General features: G+C 36.3%; 1 protein-coding gene across 1 annotated transcript in view; it reads left to right on the forward strand.

The window, feature by feature from the left end:
- LOC137624899 (carboxypeptidase B-like) overlaps positions 1-19,824 on the forward strand; it is a 50,320-nt gene that overhangs the window by 11,881 nt on the left and 18,615 nt on the right. The window contains exons 4-6 of the mRNA XM_068355834.1: positions 8,460-8,562; positions 12,735-12,819; positions 13,203-13,359. Coding sequence (XP_068211935.1) covers positions 8,460-8,562; positions 12,735-12,819; positions 13,203-13,359 — 345 coding nt within the window. The remainder of the gene's footprint in view (positions 1-8,459; positions 8,563-12,734; positions 12,820-13,202; positions 13,360-19,824) is intronic.

The raw sequence follows: 19,824 nt of genomic DNA on the forward strand, positions 1-19,824 counted from the left end.
GGAGAGCCTATAAGTCTATCTGTTGAGTCATCAGCAGCCATTTGCCTGGCCCTCCCTGGTCCTAGCTTGGGTGGAGAGGGGGCTTGGGCGCTGATCATATAAAATACGGTCAGTCTCTAGAGCACTGTCCTGCTTGCTAGGGCAATGTCACTGTCCCCTTGCCTCTACCGTTCATGAGCGACCTTTAAACCTTTAGATATTCAGTGTTCGCATATATTGACCTCTGGGAGTTGCGTATTATTCTCAGAGCTCGGAGAAATTCTGTGGATATCATATTTATGTAACATAAAGCAGGTGAGTTTGGAACTTGCGAGTTTACGTATTTCACTATTCGTAATTATATATATATATATATATATATATATATATATATATATATATATATATATATATATATATATATAAACACACGAGTGTATATGTATCGTATACAACAGCAAAACTCGAACTAAGAAAAATACATTCACAAGGATGAAACTTGAAAAAAATTATGAACGATTATTATTGCTCGTTAACAAAAATATTAAACATCGCTTAGAATACTAATAAACATTTAACGATCTGTTGATGATGCTCGTTAACAGAAAGGGATTTTATTTTTAGAATACTAATATTTCGAGAACTATGTCTTTAGAGAAATTATTTTTCGAGAAATTTACCTGCATTCCTATGTGCTAGCATATAGTTTATAAATGCATACGAAGCATATAAACTCAAATGTATGTGTGTAGTATACAGTATATGTATGTATATATCTGTTTAGTAATTTTTCATAAAAATCCATGACTCATATATCTATCTATCTATCATCATCTGCCGTTACTAGTCCACTTCAGAACAAAAGCCTCAGCCATGGGCTTCCACTTGTGTCTGTTTATGGTCCCTCTAAGCTAGTCAACACTCGCAAAAATTTCTTAGTCCGTCAATCCATTGTCTTCTCTCATTTCCCCTGCTTCCTTTGCAATCTTTAGGATCCATTCTGTTATTCTTATTGTCCATCTACTATCTATCCTTATTACATATCATACCCACGTCCATTTCTTTTTCTACGTTGTTAGAATATTTTCTATAGTTTGCTCTCGTATCCATGATGCTCTTTTTACTGTCTCTTTGTGTTTTTCTTGAGTTGCACCCAAATTCTCCTCAACCTTATGGCTTTCGGGTAAAACAAGTTATTAAACAGTCTTTATATAATTAGAGGTAAGGGGCTTCCATTTATGATATCATCAACCCCTCTGTGGAAATTACCAGATACATCTATTTGTAAATATTTTATTGGTGTTAAAAAAATATGACTGAATTGGAATCTAGGTCTCTTTTTATGGAACATGCTGGAGAACATAGCGAATCATCTTTACATGTACCGATGGCTACAAATCTGATGCTGGCGTTGGATTTGGAGTGCATAGTAGTTCTTTTAAATGTAGAGGTGCACTCCTTCTAATATCTTCCATATTTACTGCTGAATTATATGGCATACTAACCGCTATTGAGAAAATAGCGTTTCAAGAGGGGGGCAATTTTACCATTTATAGTGAATCAAGAAGTTTCCTTCAAACTTTAGGTTTTAATTCTAGTAACCCTTTAGATTTAAAGATTTTAGAGTGGCTTTGAATTATTGCCCTAAAAGGTATAAAAGTTCGATTTTGCTGGGTTCCGGCACACGTAGGTGTGTCTGGAAATGAAGAGACAGATTCACTGGCAAAAAGTGCTGCAGCCGAGTTGCTACCAAGAAGCTATCCGATTCTCTGTAATGATTTTTTTTTACCAGCAATCAAGAATTCTATTTATAACAACTGGCAACAGCATTGGGATAGTTTAACCGGAAATAAGATGAGAGAAATTGCCATTGTTATATCCCCTTGGAGGTATAATGGGATCCTCCGAAAATGGGAGACTACTCTTTGTCGTCTCCGCATTGGTCACACTCAGATGACACAAGAGTTTCTGGTGGCTGGCCAACACCTACCATAGTGCGAGGACTGTTTGATACCCTTGACAGTGAGGCATTTATTGACTGAATGCCCCACTTATAGCACAAAAAGAAATAGACATCTGATTGAGGCTTGGGATGAGGATGGCAGGTTTATCCATCCCAAGACCCTTGGACCCTCGTACAATGCTAGTGGGTTTTTTAAATTTATATGAAAAGCAGGTCTCCTTAATGCTATTTAACTTTTATAACATATTTACTTTTCTATTTTTAATTGAATATTCTTTTAATCTTTATTTATAATAAACGATATCGACGTCAATGACCTTCGATGTCAGGATCCCAAAGACCTTCAAATCGTTCATTCATTCATTAGTGTTATTCCAATAATTTTTCTTTCCATAGCTTTCTAGGTTGTAACTAGTTAATGTTCCAAAGCTTTAGTTAGGCTCCAAGTTTCTGATACATAAGTTAAAATTGGCAAAACCATCTGATAAAATACTTTTCTTTTTAAAGAATGTGGTATTTTACTTTACATAATCTCATTTTGTTTTCCAAAAGGTCTCCATCCCATGCTTATCCTTTTAAATGTTTAATTTTGGTTTCATGTCCTGAAAAAAACACTTACCGTCTGTCCTAAGTACTCACATTCATTAATTATCTCTAGAGATTCGTCTATAACTTATTTATTGTCTCTGCATTTTCATTGAACAATATCTTAGTTTTACTCATTCCTTTTCTGTCCTAAATTTTTGCTTCATCTATTCAAATCTTTTATCACCTTTTGCTATTGCTCCCATGAGCAAATCTTTAAGTTGTTAAGGTATTTCCCATTAATTAATTCCTACATTTCCCAATCTAAAATCTTAAAAAAAAAAAAAAAAATATTCTAGGCGTGCTTTGAATAATTTAGGAGAGATAGGGTCTTCATGCCTAACTCCTTTCTCAATCAGAATTTTCTCACTATATGTAGTTTTAGTATTACTGTACTTCCTCTATACAGTAGATCTCTTCAAGTGTTGTTCTAACATAAGATTCATATATCCATTGTCTTTGGAGGGCTTTCCTTGATGCCGAGGTTTTGACAGAATAAAAAAACTTTCTCATAGCTTTAATGCCATACATAGTGGTTTGTCATAATCTGTTGATTTTTCCATTAATTGATTAATTACATGGATATGGTCCGTTGTTGAATATCCGCTTCTAAATCTTATCTGATATTTTGGTTCATTTAAGTCCAGCCGTCTTTCTATTTGGCCTAATATGATCTTTGTAAATATTTTATATATTACGGAAAGTAAACTTATTGGGCAGCAAGTTTTCAGGTCTTTTGTGCCTCCCTTTTTGTGAATCAATATAATGATGAAGCTTTTCCAAGCAGTATATATACAGCATTCTTGAAGACATTTTCGTAAAGTTCAACGAGTTTTACTACTATAAAATCGCCTCCATCTATTATCAAATCAATTGTTAGGCCATATTTTTTTCTGCTGCTTCGCCTCTTTTCCTGCCTTTTAATGCTTTCTTTACTTCTCCTACCTTTACGTTTGGTACAGACTCCAGTTTCATTATTTCTGCTGGAAAAGATACTTCTTATATCAATATTGCATAGCATTGTATAGAAATCACCTGCAATTTTAATCACTCCACCTCTATTGTAGATAATATTTCCATTTTCATCCTTTAAAGCAAACATTTGTTGGCGCTCTGTTCCAAGTCTTCTTTTCATCACTTTGATGCTTCTTCCTTTCTTTAGTGTTTGGTCAATTTTGGTCTGATTGTGTTTACGAGTGTCTTGGGTTTTATATGTTTATTGTTTTGGATAGTACTGCTGATTGTATTTCATCTCTCTTGGATTTTACCCTCATTTGCAATCTTTTCTTTATTAGGTTTTGTTTTTCCAGATGGTTTTCCTTAGTCTTGTTTAGGAACATTTCCACCTATCTCTTGTGCAATTTCCTTTAAAAATATTGTTAAACTATAGTAAATTTCTTTTTTAATTGCTTCCATTTCTTCATGTAGCTGGGAATACCTATTTTGCATTGCTAAACTAAACTCTTCCGATTTTCTTTTATTGCAGGAGTGTATTATTTTTCTTAAAATAATTTTGTTTTCTCCTTCCTTACATTTAAATAAATTTTCCTTCTTATCATTCTATGATAGCTTGACTTTAACTTGTTTAGCACTGTTGCATCTTTAACTAATTTGACTTTTTCGCTGAGACTAACATCGATTTCATTTTCTGTTTCTTCATTTGGGCTTCTCCATATTCAATTTTTATGTTCCTTTTTATAAAAGAAGGTATTCATGATTTTAAGATTTTTCTTTCAGCAAATTCTACAACGATGTCTCCTGTTATTCCTTGTGCCTACTCTAAATTTATCTACTGCAGATTCTACTTCTTTTTTTTTAACATACTTTAGCATTGAAATCATCCAAAACAAATGTAAATCGAGTCTTATTTTATTTATAGATATCTCCAGATCTTCAAAAAAGTTTCTATTTCTCCCTCTGTTTGGGATGCTATTGGTCCATACGTTTGAATGATCTTCAATTTATACTTATTATTTAGTTTGATAATTAATCCTGCAATTGTATCACTAGTATTTCAAAAAATTTCTATATAGATTTTTATTAATGGGAAAAACCTACTTCATTTTCTTTGTTCCTTTCACGCCCCCTGAAGCAAAATATGTGGCTCTCTTTTAACTCTATGTGGGATTTCTCAGTACTTCTAATTTCACTCAATCCTATTATATCCCAATTAATTTATATCAGTTTTTCTAGTAACACACAAGATCTCCTTTCCTAGACAGGACCCTGACGTTGTATGTTGCAAGATCCAGTTTCCAAAGGCGGCCTGTTCTAATCCAGAGATTTTTAACACTCGTTGCAGTGGGATGCAACTGACCGCTTGCCTTGTCAAGATTCCATCATGGCGATCTTTGTAAAGGCGGACCATTGTTGGTGTTTATAATGATTGGTGCATGATCATTAGTATGCCAATCATCTAATGTCCTCCAATCGAAATCAAGAAGGCAGTTAGAGCTTGCAATTGAAAGGTCAATGCATGACAAGGTACCTGTCTGAACATGGAAGTGCATGGGCTCTCCTGTATTAAGGAGTCCCACATCCTCATTCTCCACAATTGATGAGATAATATTGCCCCTTGTGTTTGCCAAAACATCACCCCATAAAGGATGCCTACCATTCATATCTCCCAGTAAGAGAAAATGTTGAGGGATTTGTTGAATGACCTCTTCTAAATCATCATATAAAATATTATCATTCGTAGGCAAGTACAGAGAGCATATTGTATATTTTCTCCCTATATCAATTTGACCAACCACTGCCAGCAGGGGTGTACGGATAGACATAGGTATTTGGGGAACATCTCGACGAACGTATATGAGACTTCCACCAGAGCTCCCTGCTTGTTGATTATATGGTGTTATATAGCAAACATACTCTCGAGGACTAGGAGTGTTAGCATCAAGCTTACTTTCCTGTAGACAACAATTATGGGGGAATGTTCTTCATATTTCGCCCTTAAACCGTGACAGTTCCATTGCAAAATGGAGGAGAAAACTATGGGTTATTTCTGGAAGACATTTTGGATGAGGTCTTCCCATTAGCAGTTTTTAATCTAACATTATTACCTGTAGGTTTCTTCAGAGATGGTTTTGTTATGTTGGGTTTTACATTTGTGTTTTTCTTTCTATCGTTTTGATCTATATGTTGAGGCGGATGGTGGACGTCAACTTGTATTTCTGATTTATTCAGTTTATCTTCTGGTTCATTAGAAACATCAACAGATAAAACATCAAATTTATTTGACGTCATAACTTAATGTTTCTAATGGAGGGGGGGGGAGAGAAATGGAGGTCTCTCTCTTTTACGATTAATAGATGGTGAGATTCTAGGTTTTTGCATCTTTCCCACAACAGGTGTATCAGGTAAGTTGGTCTTAAGTGGAACCTCCATCAAAACAGGCAAGGACATAGACTGAGAGAGGTTTGTACTAGTTTTTGTAAGGGGGACGAAGGCTATACAGCAATGGGCAATGCTCTAGTGTTAATACACCGAGGTAAAACCTCAGGAGGTAATATGGTTACCTCGTTACTTGACATTTTATCAGATGGTATACTTTTTTTTCTAGAGCTATTGGCAGTACTAGGTTGGTTTGATTTTAATGCCTTAGCATAGCTATTTGATTTATTTAATAGTCTTTTGGCGAGTCCCACACTTATAGGTTCTTAATTCGATTTGTTGAGGGAAGCTTCCTCCAACTTATATAGCTCGCAGCTCTTGTGTGTGGATTTACGATTTGAGTTGCAATTTAAACACCTGGCTCCAAGTAAACATTCTCCATTGTAAGATTTGGAGCAAATACCACACATTTTCTCAATTTTGCAAACCTTAGACGGGTGCCAAAATTTAAAACAATTAAAGCATTGCAGTGGCCTCTGCTTGAATGGTCCTACTTTAATCATTTCGTTTTCAATTATAATATGGAAGGGTACATCAGCATCCTGGAACGTAAGGATTATCATTGATGTACCTGGGACTTTGTGAACTTTCTATACATTTAGTGGACACACGGCCAGCATCTCCTCCTCTGTAAATTCATACAGATCTCTGTTAAAAACTGCTCCCCTGCCGTAGCTAAAATTTAGGTGGGGTTTGACGTTTAACTTAATATCATCATTAGATGTTTTTATGTTGGACAGTATTACAGATTGTGTACCTGATTTGGCATGGATTAGGAATAAGTTTTTCCAAAACGAGATATATCACCCGGTGCAATAGTTCCTGCTTTTTCCTGAATCAATTTGCATATTTTAAAATAATTCCCTGTAACCCCCTTTGATTCAGCTATAAGCCACATTGGTGGTTTTGGCTTTCTCTGGGAGGGCATAACTAAATCCGCGTCTTTTACCAACCCAATCGGCAGGCCTATATACATTCAAATCCTTTGGTACCTAATCGCAGAGAGCAGCCGCGACATTCAAGTTATTAATCTTAATATTATTCATGTTACTTATTGTACTAAATGCTTCGTCATAACTACTGTAAGATATCCATGAATCCATTTTCCATCTTCAAGTTTCATCCTTATTTCTTTTATATATCCATAGCAGTCAAATGCTTTATATAGATCATCGTAGTTTGTCTCTATTGGAATTTGGGTAACATGAAGGATTCAAAATTTCCTCGTGTTACCCAAATTACTCGATTTTGGAATATTAGTAGAATGGTCCTTTCCCGTTCCAAGGTCATCAACAGAACATTCCATATTCACATTATCAGAGGTCGTCAACAGTGCCCGGGGGAGGGGAGAGTCAGCAAATCCAAGGGATGGGGAGTCAGCGCCTGAAGGGTCCATAGTTAAGGGTGGGATTTTCTTTGTTTTGTTATTGGTTGCTTTGTTGGTTTACCTGCTTGAGAATTTTAAGAAAGTATCATACGTTGGAAAGGAAATTTGCATTCTCCACTATCGGCACAATGAGAGCATACTTCCCGGATGGTCCACTCCATACCCTACACGAAAGACAGCACCAAAACAGATATAGAGGCACAGGTGTAAGCTAAACCCACCTGTTATGACTGACACTAAGGAAATATGGAATCATCCTCCCCATATCTGTAATGATAGGCTTCCGGCTAAAAGCCAAGAGTCCCACCTCAAGGATTGGATCCCCCCGGATTGCGATGACCCAACCCCTGAGAGTAGTTCCGCTAAAAAGGTCCAAACCATCTTCAGGATGGCCGAGATCATCCAATACTCTCATATATAGCTTTGAATGCAAATACCTCCCAACCGTGATCCCTTTTCCCATTCATCTAAGCAGGCAGTAATAACGAATGTGGAAATATCCACGCCCTTTAAATGAAATAAAAATAAATAAATGAACAAATAAAATATATACATATATATATGTGTGTGTATATATATATATATATATATATATATATATATATATATATATATATATATATATATATATATATATATATATATATATATAAACTTAAGAGAAATAATACTCAAAGAATTAGAACAGCAAGACAGAAGAAAGTTAATAAAATTAGAAGGTCGAAGTAATATTGAGCAGAAGAAATAGAGGAAAGTGAGAGAAATTTAGATTCGAACTTGGGGAGCAATTTCCCCAAGTTCTAGAGCCCTCTTGCCCGTCACAATTCTTCAACAATATGAAGAAACCACATGACTGGGTCAAGGCATTCTCTCATTAAGAGGGTTAAAGTTTTAGAATGACAATTTTTCTTCTGTATTTTCACAATAAATTTTCCGTAATAAAATTTACTTTGAAAATGGACTTTAGGTAATCATATAAGTTGTTGTTTCTATATTTGTCAAAAGTTAGTTTTCTGATTACTATTGGAGTCCTGTCAATAGTCCATCCTGTAGTTCCACCTTTCATCATCATCATCTCATACGCACATTGACGCAAAGGTTGAAATCTAAATATGATTTTTTTTTTTCATGATTTTTTTCGCTGAACAGGTACTGCTGAGGTAACTGTGTCTCCTGAAGCCTTAGAGGATCTCTCAAAAATGCAAGATGATGGATTGATCACTTTTGACATAATATCAGACAATCTCGGAAAGTAAGTCCATTCAAGGGTTTCTTGATATATTGAAGCTACAGCACCTTTTATTGTAATCTTATATCCGATTATTCATTAATAACTCCATTGCCAACTTACATATTTTTTTAAGTAATTTATCTATATTTCTGTTACCTTTCGCGTGAGGATTGCAATACATATTTGATCTCTTAATACATATCCTATTTAAAGTATTAATATCCTCATTTTTGTTCTTGATGGGATTATACACCATGACCAAACTGCTCTTTCCTTTCCATTTCTTTTTCTTTATATAAGAAGTTACACGTTTGACATAGATTTATAGGTACCTGTATTGTTTGTCATTCAGTAGAGTTTTATGCAGCACTTAGATTTTGAAAATTTTAGAATATTCCTAGTTCTATGTGATAGTTTGGCACTGAAGCATCGTCAAATATTAACCTACATATACTGATTTGAGTGGTAATTATGGCATAAACTATAGTATCCCCTTTGTTCATCAGGCACCAACTTAGCATAGTTCTTTACCAGGTGCATACTGATGGGTTTAGGACATATCGAATATTCAGGTTCCAAATGTTCTGTATTACTTATTCTAATAAAATCTTCCCAGTATTGCTTGAATAATGTGTCTATTTTAACACAAAATTGCAAATAGATTAAGCTCTCAAAAGACCCTCTATTTCTGTGACTATAATTCAATGTGGAGATTAATTAAAAATCCGGTATAATTAGAATTGTGTTTTGTGGATTATCTGATATTGTCTTGTTATTTATTCAAAATCTTTGGACGGCCTATTACAGAAATACCTTAAGGGGAAGGTTTTCACATTTGACTGGGATTTAAGTCCCATTTTAGGTACACTATGTCAATAATTTTTTTCTATCTAGATCAAAAGTTTCCCAATTCATTCAAAATGCGAGATTTCCTGTTCTGTTTTTTTTTTTTTTTTTTTAAGGATATTCATGTGCAAATCATGGTTAGTATGCTGCACTACCAGGCCCTTGATATTTTTTTATACGACTTTAGCTTTCCCTGAATAATCCTGGTATACAGTGTCCTTGCTGAAATTATACATATTGGGTGTATACAGTATGTGTATGTTCGATCATGAGCATCATTGCATAAGTAAATGAGTTTATTCATAATAGTTGCGAATGCATTCGTATACGTGCAAGCCTTTATAATTAGGCAACTCCATCTGCACTTATTTAAGGATCGCTTGTGTAAACACGCTAGAAAACAGTACGCCTAGGTGCGTGTGACTGATATACAGTAATGCCTCACAATACGAAATTAATTGGTTCCGTAGTGGTTTTTGTCCCGTGATTTTTTCAAACTATAAGTCGCCTTTCACATGAAAATAGCCTATTAGTTCCAGGCCCTACCAAAAAACTACATCAAATACTTATAATAAGGCTAAACTCAATCAAATAGAACCATTTGGATCATTGAATAATAACCTAACCATTAAAAACCTGTAAAGTAAATGTATAATTAGAGCAAAGAGTAAAACAAAGCAATAATAAATGGAAAATACAGTAACCAAAATGTGGAACCTTAGTCTTGGAGTGAAGCGATGTCCGAGAGTAAACTGGCGTGGCGGTAGAGGAGGATGACGAACGGCAAAAAGCATTAACAAGTGGCAGAAAACATAAACACGGAACCTTTTAAACCCGATTAATAAATGTCGGAAAACATTAACACATAATCTTAGGAAGCACATTAACAAATGGCAGAAAATATTAACAATGATAAACTTGAAATTAAATTTTCTTTTTTTTTTTGCCTCTTTATAATTTAGTAACTTTTTTCACTTTACCTTTTGTATTTTCTTGATTGAATTATTTTCTTCATCACTGTCACTTTTTACCTTTTTTTTATCACTTTGAGCTTCCTCTTGGCCTACTAGTACCAAAGGCGTCTTTTAGAAAAAAAACTATCCAAGGAAGCTTGTTTCTGCCTGGTTATTAAAATGTTCCTGAAATGACTCGGAAAAATGTCATTTATATAATAAATCGCACGACCTGTGTCAATTTTTTCTTTGTGTCTCTTTTCGACAAAACCCCCCATTTTATGGTAGCAAGCTAGAATCTCCTTAATTTCTGCTATCCTCCACCTCACCGCTAGAGAACTGTTCCTGAACATTGTTCAGTTGCATTGCATCCAACTCCTTCAGGTCGTCCGCCTTAAGCTCCTCTAGGTGCTGCTCGATAAGCTCATTAACGTCGTCCTCATCGACTTCCAGATCTTGGCAACCTCAGATTGAATGACAGGTTTAGGATCATCAACTTTTTTGTCATTAGCTTTGGCTTCAGCTTGGCTTACAAGGAAGCCCTCGAAATCTCGTGTGAAGATGGAACCATGCCACAGCTTCTTCCATGCAGAGTTCCAGGTGCACCTCGAAACCTCCCGCCAAGCTATATCAATGATTTTGAGGCATATCACAACATCAAAATTCTCCTTCCAAAATTCACGAAGGGTGAGGTTTCTGCTCTCAGTGATTTCGAAACATCTCTTGAAGAGGTATTGCGTGTAGAGTTTCTTAAAGTTCGAAATAACTTGCTGGTCCACGGGTTGGAAGAGACGGGTGGTGTTACAGGCGCCTCTCTTCTAATAATTTCTCCACAGTTGGGGCGATACCAAGGTTTACCCACTCGGTGAACAAGGATCTTGTTACCCAGGCTTTGTATTAGACCTTCACATCAACAAAAGCTTCTTCTTAATCACTTTATGGGCCTTGAAGGCTTCACCTTACAATCCCCACTGGTGTTTGCACAGAGAGCAAGGGTAAGCCTGTCCTTCATGGGCTTATGCCCGGGTAGCTTCTTTTCTTCCATCGTGATGAACGTCCTTCAAGGGCATTTCTTCCAGAAAAGCCCAGTTTTATCACAGCTGAAGACTTGCTGGGGACTGTACCCTTCCTGGACAGTCAACTCGAATGTTTTAACAAAGGCTTTAGCTGATTTCCTGTCCGAGGTTGCAGCCTCCCAATGACGCACCACCGAATGAACTTCAGACCGTATCTTAAATTTTTCAGCCCCCCAACTAAGGAAACCTTGAACTCAGGGTTTGCCTGCTTCAATGTCCCTTCTCCTTCATCGTCTTCGGCCTGAGCACGCACGAGATCACCAAAAATGGCCCTGGCCTTCTGGCAGATTATTGTCTCAATGACCGTGTCTCGATGACCGTGTCTCCAGCGATTTCCTTGTCCTTATTCCAAATAAGCAGCAGTCTCTCCATCTCATCGTGAACGTGGTTCGTTCAGCTGGAGAAAACAGTCATGCCCTTAGAAAGTGTTGCTGCTTTGAAGCTTCCCTCCATTTCAGAAATGTTCCTATCATAATCAGATTTCGGCCATATTCCTTTGCGATCACACTTAACCGCATGCCAGTCTCGTATTTCTTGATTATTTCCATCTTCGTCTCCATAGAAAGCATCCACTTCTTCTTTCCCTGCACATCAGCAACAATCTTGGGACTCATGGTTAATACACTTACGTAATATCGCAACACGATACAGTACAATATTCATGAAAGTGAAATCACAAACACAACACAAAGTTAATGCGTACGGTACCGCTGCTGAAATGAAGTAGAAGAGGAACGCCAATGCGTAGATGCATGATGGTATACAGTACAGTAGATGCTGACCAATAGGAGAGCAGGATCTTATGGCGGTTACTAGCATCTGAGTAGGGAGATAACCATTGTGAGCGCAGGTCGCAATTTTACAGGCTGGCGAAGCGGGAATTTTAAATCAGACTCGGGGACGGTTGGGCTCTCGTACAGTACCTTCCTTCGTGGCGCGAAACATATTCCACAATGTGAGTCAAAATATTCTTCGCATCGTGAAAATTTTGTAAGCAGAATCTTTCATATCGACAGTTATGACTGTAGTCAAAACGGCTTGGCCATGAGTTTTCCTGTTTACTTTGTCTTTATTGGTCTCTCCTTGTTTCCTGTCAACAGCCAGCCCTCTCTATGGATGATGTGTGGTGGTACTTTGGCTGGGTCTTGTTTATAAATAACCCATAATCAAGTTGACATTCTATCCAGTATTTTATACAGCATACAATACACTGCATTGGGTTTTTCTAATCTATCCGGTCGAGTCAGTAGAGGTAAGCAGAGTAAAAAAAGAAATTATGTACTTTTTTTACCCAAACCATTTAACTTTTTCACTAAAGGGAATTGGATTTGGAGACACGTCAGAAAGAGGGAAGCATACTTCGATCCTCCATCACATTCGACTCTTACATGAGTTTCAATGACGTGAGTATTTTACATATTACTAATCATTTCTACCCGTTTAAAAATTAAGTCTCTTGATGTTTTTCTTAATTAATTGTTATAAATTGTTTTTTTTTTTCTATTGGATTGCTGGATGTTTAGATATTAAGAGGAAATTCATGATTCAATAAAAAAAATGGAAATTATATTCTTAAGAATAAAGTATATTAACGAGGTTCACACTTGCACTGAAATGTCAAAGGAAGTTCTCAGGAAAATCAAGTAATAGTATACGAGAAGTAAGTCACTTATTGAATGGAGAAACTAAAGACCGTTCTTGCCTTGAATATATACAAACACTTCTGAATAAATTTTGAGGTTCTCACATCTAGCTCTTAGTCATTTCAAAACATTGATTGCCACAGATGACGAGTTACTTGGAGAGCCTGGAAGCCGAGTACCCAAACAAAGTCCGAGTAAAGGAAGTTGGAAAAAGTGTTGAAATGCGCCCTATATACCTTGTTCGGGTGACCAACAATATCGGAGATAACACAGAGAAGAAAGTTATATTCCTTGATGGAGGTCAGTATTTATGATATAGGTATTCACTTATCAGAAATTTTTTTTTTCATTAAAACTTCCAGATTTTTTATTTGCTATAAATGTTAAATACATTGTTTAATATATTCTGTCGATCTCTTTTCAAAAATTACTTATTTTTCATGTGTCTTCCCCAATGCTATTATTATTATTATTATTATTATTACTAGCCAAGCTACAACCCTAGTTGGAAAAGCAAGATGCTATAAGCCCAAGGGCTCCAATAGGGAAAAATAGCCCAGTGAGGAAAGGAAATAAGGAAATAAATAAATGATGAGAATAAATTAACAACAAATCATTCTAAAAAGTGACAACGTCAAAACAGATATGTCCTATATACACTATTAACAACGTCAAAAACAGATATGTCATATGTAAACTATAAAAAGACTCATGTCAGCCTATTCAACATAAAAACATTTGCTCCAACTTTGAACTTTTGAAGTTCTACTGATTCAACTACCCGATTAGGAAGATCATTCCACAACTTGGTAGCAGCTGGAATAAAACTTCTTGAATACTGTGTAGTATTATGCCTCATGATGGAGAAGCCCTGGCTATTAGAATTAACTGCCTGCCTAGTCTTACGAACCGGATAGAATTGTCCAGGGAGATCTGAATGTAAAGGATGGTCAGAGTTATGAAAAATCTTATGCAATATGCATAATGAACTAATTGAACGACGGTGCGAGAGATTAATATCTAAATCAGGAATAAGAAATTTAATAGACCGTAAGTTTCTGTCCAACAAATTAAGATGAGAATCAGCAGCTGAACACCCGACAGGAGAACAATACTCAAAACAAGGTAGACTGAAAGAATTAAAACACTTCTTCAGAATAGATTGATCACCGAAAATCTTGTAGGACTTTTTCAATAAGCCCATTTTTCTGTGCCATTGAAGAAGACACAGACCTAAAGTGTTTCTCAAAAGTAATTTGCTATCAAGAATCACACCTAAAATTTTAAGTCATACAAATTTACAGAAACATTATCAATACTGAGATCCGGATGTTGAGGAGCCACCGTCCTTGACCTACCTTACAATCATAATTTGAGTTTTATTAGGATTCAACCTCATACCCCATAATTTGCACCATGCACTAATTTTAGCTAAATCTCTATTAAGGGTATCGGCCTGGTGTAATTTTGGCGATATTGGCTGAAATTCGCGAAAACTAGTTACTGTCATATTTCGATAGGTGGGGGTTCCCTCCGTTGACACGCGCAAGATGAAATCGATACAAAGCCTTTTAAACGGTTTAAAGGGCAATTTAAAGGACCTACCTGGTAAAGGATTAAAGGGCTGGGTAGGCGTAACTTTAGCATTTTCTTTTTTCGTTCTTCCTCGAAGTATTTATTTCTTTTTATTATAATTTTTTTTCGTTCGTCGTACGATGTTTTCCCGATAGAGTCGGCATCTCCCTATGATCATGGCGAAAACAAAGACAGTTTTAGCTAGATATATAGTGTGTGATTGTGCCCTCTTGTATTTTCAAACAGTTGCATCACTTTTTCGAATTATTGAACATCAATTGTGATTTATATATACTACCAAAATGCCTTTAAGGAAGTTTAGTAAGCGAAGGGAAGCAAGCTCTCGCAATATCAAGGCTTATAACGAAAACAAAAACATAAACAAACACCATGTACTCAGAACGTGTGAGAATGACCTCGCGAGTCTTTCCTATAGCGAAGCTGCTTCGAATGAATTCTATTATTCCCTTGCTCAAATATATCAAGGTGATGATGATGGAACTGATGATTTTATTTTGAAGTTATCTGATGATGAGGAGGAGGAGAAGGAAGAAAAAAAGAAGGAACATTTTCGAAATGTAACTTCTGTTCATGATGCAACACATGATGGTGTGTTATCGGGAGCCAAACTACGAAATTCTTTATTGAGTGGTTTTGTAACTGAAAAAGAAAAGCTCCTAAGTGAAAGCAGTGATGGGGAAATAGATTTATTACCCTTGAAAGTTTTGAAAGACACTATTAGTTCGACATATTGCAGGCAGTGTGAAAGCAACATAACACTCGAAGTTGATAAAAATAGTTTTGATGTTGATTTGAAACTAAAGTGTCTGTGTAAAGAACCGTCTGTTTTCAAACATACAAACGTGAAAGAAAATGAAAGTGTGAAAACAGATACTATTGGTGAAACAACAGCTTCTTTATGATCAAAATATGATAAATGGGGGAGGCTTAGCAGCCTTGAATAACACTCGAATTGCCTTAGGTGCTAGACCTATGGCAAACAGCACATACCAATAAGTTATAAAAAATATATAAAGAGAAGACCAGGAAAAGAATGTCTGCAATGTATCCAAGAACGGTAAAGAAACAAAGAACAACTAAAGGAGGATATGAAGGTCAAGCTCATTAGTCCCCTAAAAACCTAGCAACAAAGAGTAGAGTGGCGCTCTATGATAACCCCCCCCCCCCCCACACACACACATAAAATATGATTATAACTATTTGGTTTAAGTGAAAAGTGTTTTATTTTTTTTTAGAGGGGATAATATCTCTTATAAAAGAGAGGGTACCAGGTGCCCTATAGGGTTTTCCAAGAGACACTATATGGTTTTAAAAGCAAAAAAAGGTAAGCAAAACTTTAGAATCGTTTTTCTCAAAACATACATTTTTCTACTTTCAAACTTAAATAACTCAGTTATTTATGAATGGATTTTTATAATCTAAAAAGCAATTTAATTAGAGATTGTGAGAAAACTCATCACCAGGGCTATCTTTCTTCTTTTCTCTCTTAATTTTTTTCTACGAACATTGAAATACATAATTTTATGGTATTTTTTATTGCATTTCTAAAAATTGTTTAAAAATAGCATAAATCGTATATTAGATTTTTTATCATATCATTTTATTTGGTAGGAATTGAACTTTCTGCTGGTTCTTTTTTTTTTTTTTTAAATTGAGTGATAAACAAGAAAGGAGATCTAATTTAAAAAACCTGAAAAAACGTTATTTTTAAGAGAAAAATATTCGTAAAAAAAGTTTTCATTCAATTGACCTGAAATTTTATGCGAATCTTCCTTATAATTAGAGGTAATAACTGTGAAAATTTCAACACCGCCACTCAAAATTAACCCCAGATCTACATTCAGGGGATGGAATTGATGCAAAGAGAGTAGCATCATCTGCATACGCAACAAGCTTGTTTTTTAGGCCAAACCACATGTCATGTGTATATAGTATGAAAAGTAATGGGCCAAGAACACTACCCTGTGGAACACCGGATATCACATTCCTATACTCACTATGGTGCCCCTCAACAACTCTTTGAGATCTATTACGTAAAAAATCAATAATAATGCTAAGAAACGACCCACCCATTCCCAACTGTTTGAGTTTGAAAACAAGGGCCTCATGATTAACACGGTCAAAGGCAGCACTAAAATCAAGGCCAATCATATGAACTTCCTGACCACAATCAAGGGATTTTTGTACAGCATTGGAGATTGTAAAAAGGGTATCACATGCTCCAAGGCCTTTACGAAAACCAAATTGCAAACTAGGGAATAGATGATTACCTTCAGCAAACCTATTAAGACGTTTTGCCAGAAGATAATATGGGAGTTATGGAAATTGGGCGGTAATCAGTGAGACTTGAGCTACCACAAACACATTTACATAGAGGAGTATCATTACCAATTCTCCAACAAGTGCTAAAAGCTCCTCTTCTTGCTAACTTGCGCAAAATAACAGATAACTATGGAGCTAAGAAATCTGCTGTCTTTAAAAAAAACAAAGGAAAAATGCCATTTGGGTCTACACCTACATAAGCATCAAGGTACATCAACAGAGCTTTAATCTCACGAGATCGAAAAGCTAAACTAGTTAGTTTAGCCTCTGGAAAACAGGAATGAGGAAGTTCAAGTTTTTCATGACTCTGTTTACTGTCAAAAACATCACCCAACAGGGTTGCCTTTTCCTTTGGACAGTGAGTGACTGAGCTATCTGGTTTAAGTAAAGGAGGAACTGTTGCATCTACGCCAAAGAGAGCAGATTTAAGGGTAGACCACCCTTTATGTTCCTAAGATGTACCAGAAAGGGTTTCTTTTACGGTTAAATTGTACTCTTTTTCAATTGAGGCATAAACTCTCTGAGCAGAAGCTCGAAGCTGAGTATAGTTGTTCCAGGTCAAATCTGATCTGTTACCCTACCAAAGATGATAGGCCTCCTGCTTCTCCAAATAAGCACGTCTACAATCACCATTGAACCACGGTTTGTCCTTCACTCGGTAACTTAGCACACGAGAAGGTATACGCCTATCAATTATGTTGACTAGATTCTCATTCAAAGGGACAAGATCTACACTACTATATAATTGTGACCAATTCAAGCACAAAAGATCATGCAAAATCCCATTCCAGTCTGCTTGGGATTTCATACAAATTTTACAAGAGTATGATATATCAGGGACAGGCTGCTCAGTCTTCACTACAATGAAATCAAGGCATGATCAGATGTCCCGACTGGAAAACCAACCTTACTAGTTATAACACCAGGGGAGTCAGTGTATACGAGGTCCAAGCAATTACCAGACCTGTGAGTAGCTCCATTTATGATTTGCTCACAGCCTGATTCAGAAGCAAACACTAAAGCTCTTAAGCCATGGCGAGCAGTAGGAGAGATAGAACTTGACCACTCCCTATGGTGAGCATTAAAATCGCCAACAAAGACAAAAGAAGCCTTTCTATCATCTTCTTGTATCTTAGCCATAATGGTAAGAAGACAATCGAAGATAGAATCATCCATGTCTGGATTCCGGTGGATGGAACACAAATAAAAGTTGTTATGCCTGCCACAAACTTTTATTACCTGAATCTCATGACATCCACATTGATAGCAGGACTTATGAGAAGCAGGGTACTCGGTCCTAATATACACTGCCATTCCCCTGACCCTAGGGATGGCATCATGTTTCAACATTATGGCTTCTTAAAACCAGTTATAAGAAGCTCAGATAAGTGCCTCATATTAGAAACCAAAGTTTCTGAGCACAAAAGAATATCATACTGTCTGGACGCAACTGTAAGGTCGTGGATATTTGCATGAAGACCACGAATATTGCAATACAGAAGACAACATTGACGAAATCTAGGACGTACTGGTCCCGGATTTCGCTCAATGTCTCCAGACAGCATAAGAATTAACAGAAATAAAAGAGACTAACAGGAATTATAACAAAATATGTACAGAATTATAAATAAAGTGATTGATGAAACCCATAGACTATAGTAAAAAGTCGGAAAAACTGGTCAACATGGAGGAGCCGTTACACCATGCAAGGCTAAATACCCTCCAGGTTAGTCACTTCAACTGAAGGGAGGACAGTAAAGATTGTTTTGAGAAGAAAAAGAATCAGAAAAGGAAAAGACAACCTCTTGATAAACCACCAGGCATCCATGGCCCTTCTATTAAGCCTGCCCAACACACCATTTCAAAAAAACAAGATTAAGAAAAAAAATGAAAATAAGATAGAATAGTGTGCCCGAGTGTACCCTCAAGCAAGAGAACTCTGAACCAAGACAGTGGAAGACCATGGAACAGAGGCTATGGCACTACCCAAGACTAGAGAACAATGGTTTAATTTTGGAGTGTCCTTCTCCTAGAAGAGCTGCTTACCATAGCTAAAGAGTTTCTTCTACCCTTACCAAGAGGAAAGTACACTGAACGAATTGCAGTACAGTAATTAACCCCTTGGGTGAAGAAGTGTTTAGTATCTCATTGTTGTCAGGTGTATGAGGAAAGACGAAAATGTCAAGAATATGCCAGACTATTCTGTGTAAGTATAGGCAAAGAAAAAATAAGCCGTAACCAGAGAGAGGGATCCAATGCATTGCTGTCTGGCCAGTCAAAGGATCCAATACCTCTCTAGCAGTAGTATCTCAATGGGCGGCTGGTGCCCTGGCCAACCTACTACCTACTTCACCCTTTGACACCTTATCTCCATATTATTTTCAAGTACTATTAATTACTATTATTATTATTATTTTCATTACTTACAAGCTATAACCTGGTTAAAAAAGCCTAATTCTTTGTTTTTATAAAGACTGCAGATTTAGCTCCAAACTTATCTGTTATTTTCGGCAATTTAGCAAAAAGAGGTTCTTTTAACACTTGGAGAATTGACAATGTTACTCCATTATGTAAATACGTTTGTGGTAGCTCAAGTCAAGCTGATTACCGCCCAATTTCCATAACTCCTATATTATCTAAAGTTTTTGAACGTCTTTCAGCAAAACATCTTCATAGGTTTGCTGAAGGTAATCATCTGTTCCCTAGTTTGCAATTTGGCGTTCGTAAATGCCTTGGAGCATTTGATACCCTTTTTACAATCTCCAATGCTGTACAGAAATTCCTTGATTGTGGTCAGGAAGTCCGTATGATTGGCCTTGATTTTAGTGCTTCCTTTGACTGTGTTAA

The sequence above is a fragment of the Palaemon carinicauda genome, chromosome 31 (assembly GCF_036898095.1).
Source record: "Palaemon carinicauda isolate YSFRI2023 chromosome 31, ASM3689809v2, whole genome shotgun sequence".
NCBI classification, from domain to species: domain Eukaryota; kingdom Metazoa; phylum Arthropoda; class Malacostraca; order Decapoda; family Palaemonidae; genus Palaemon; species Palaemon carinicauda.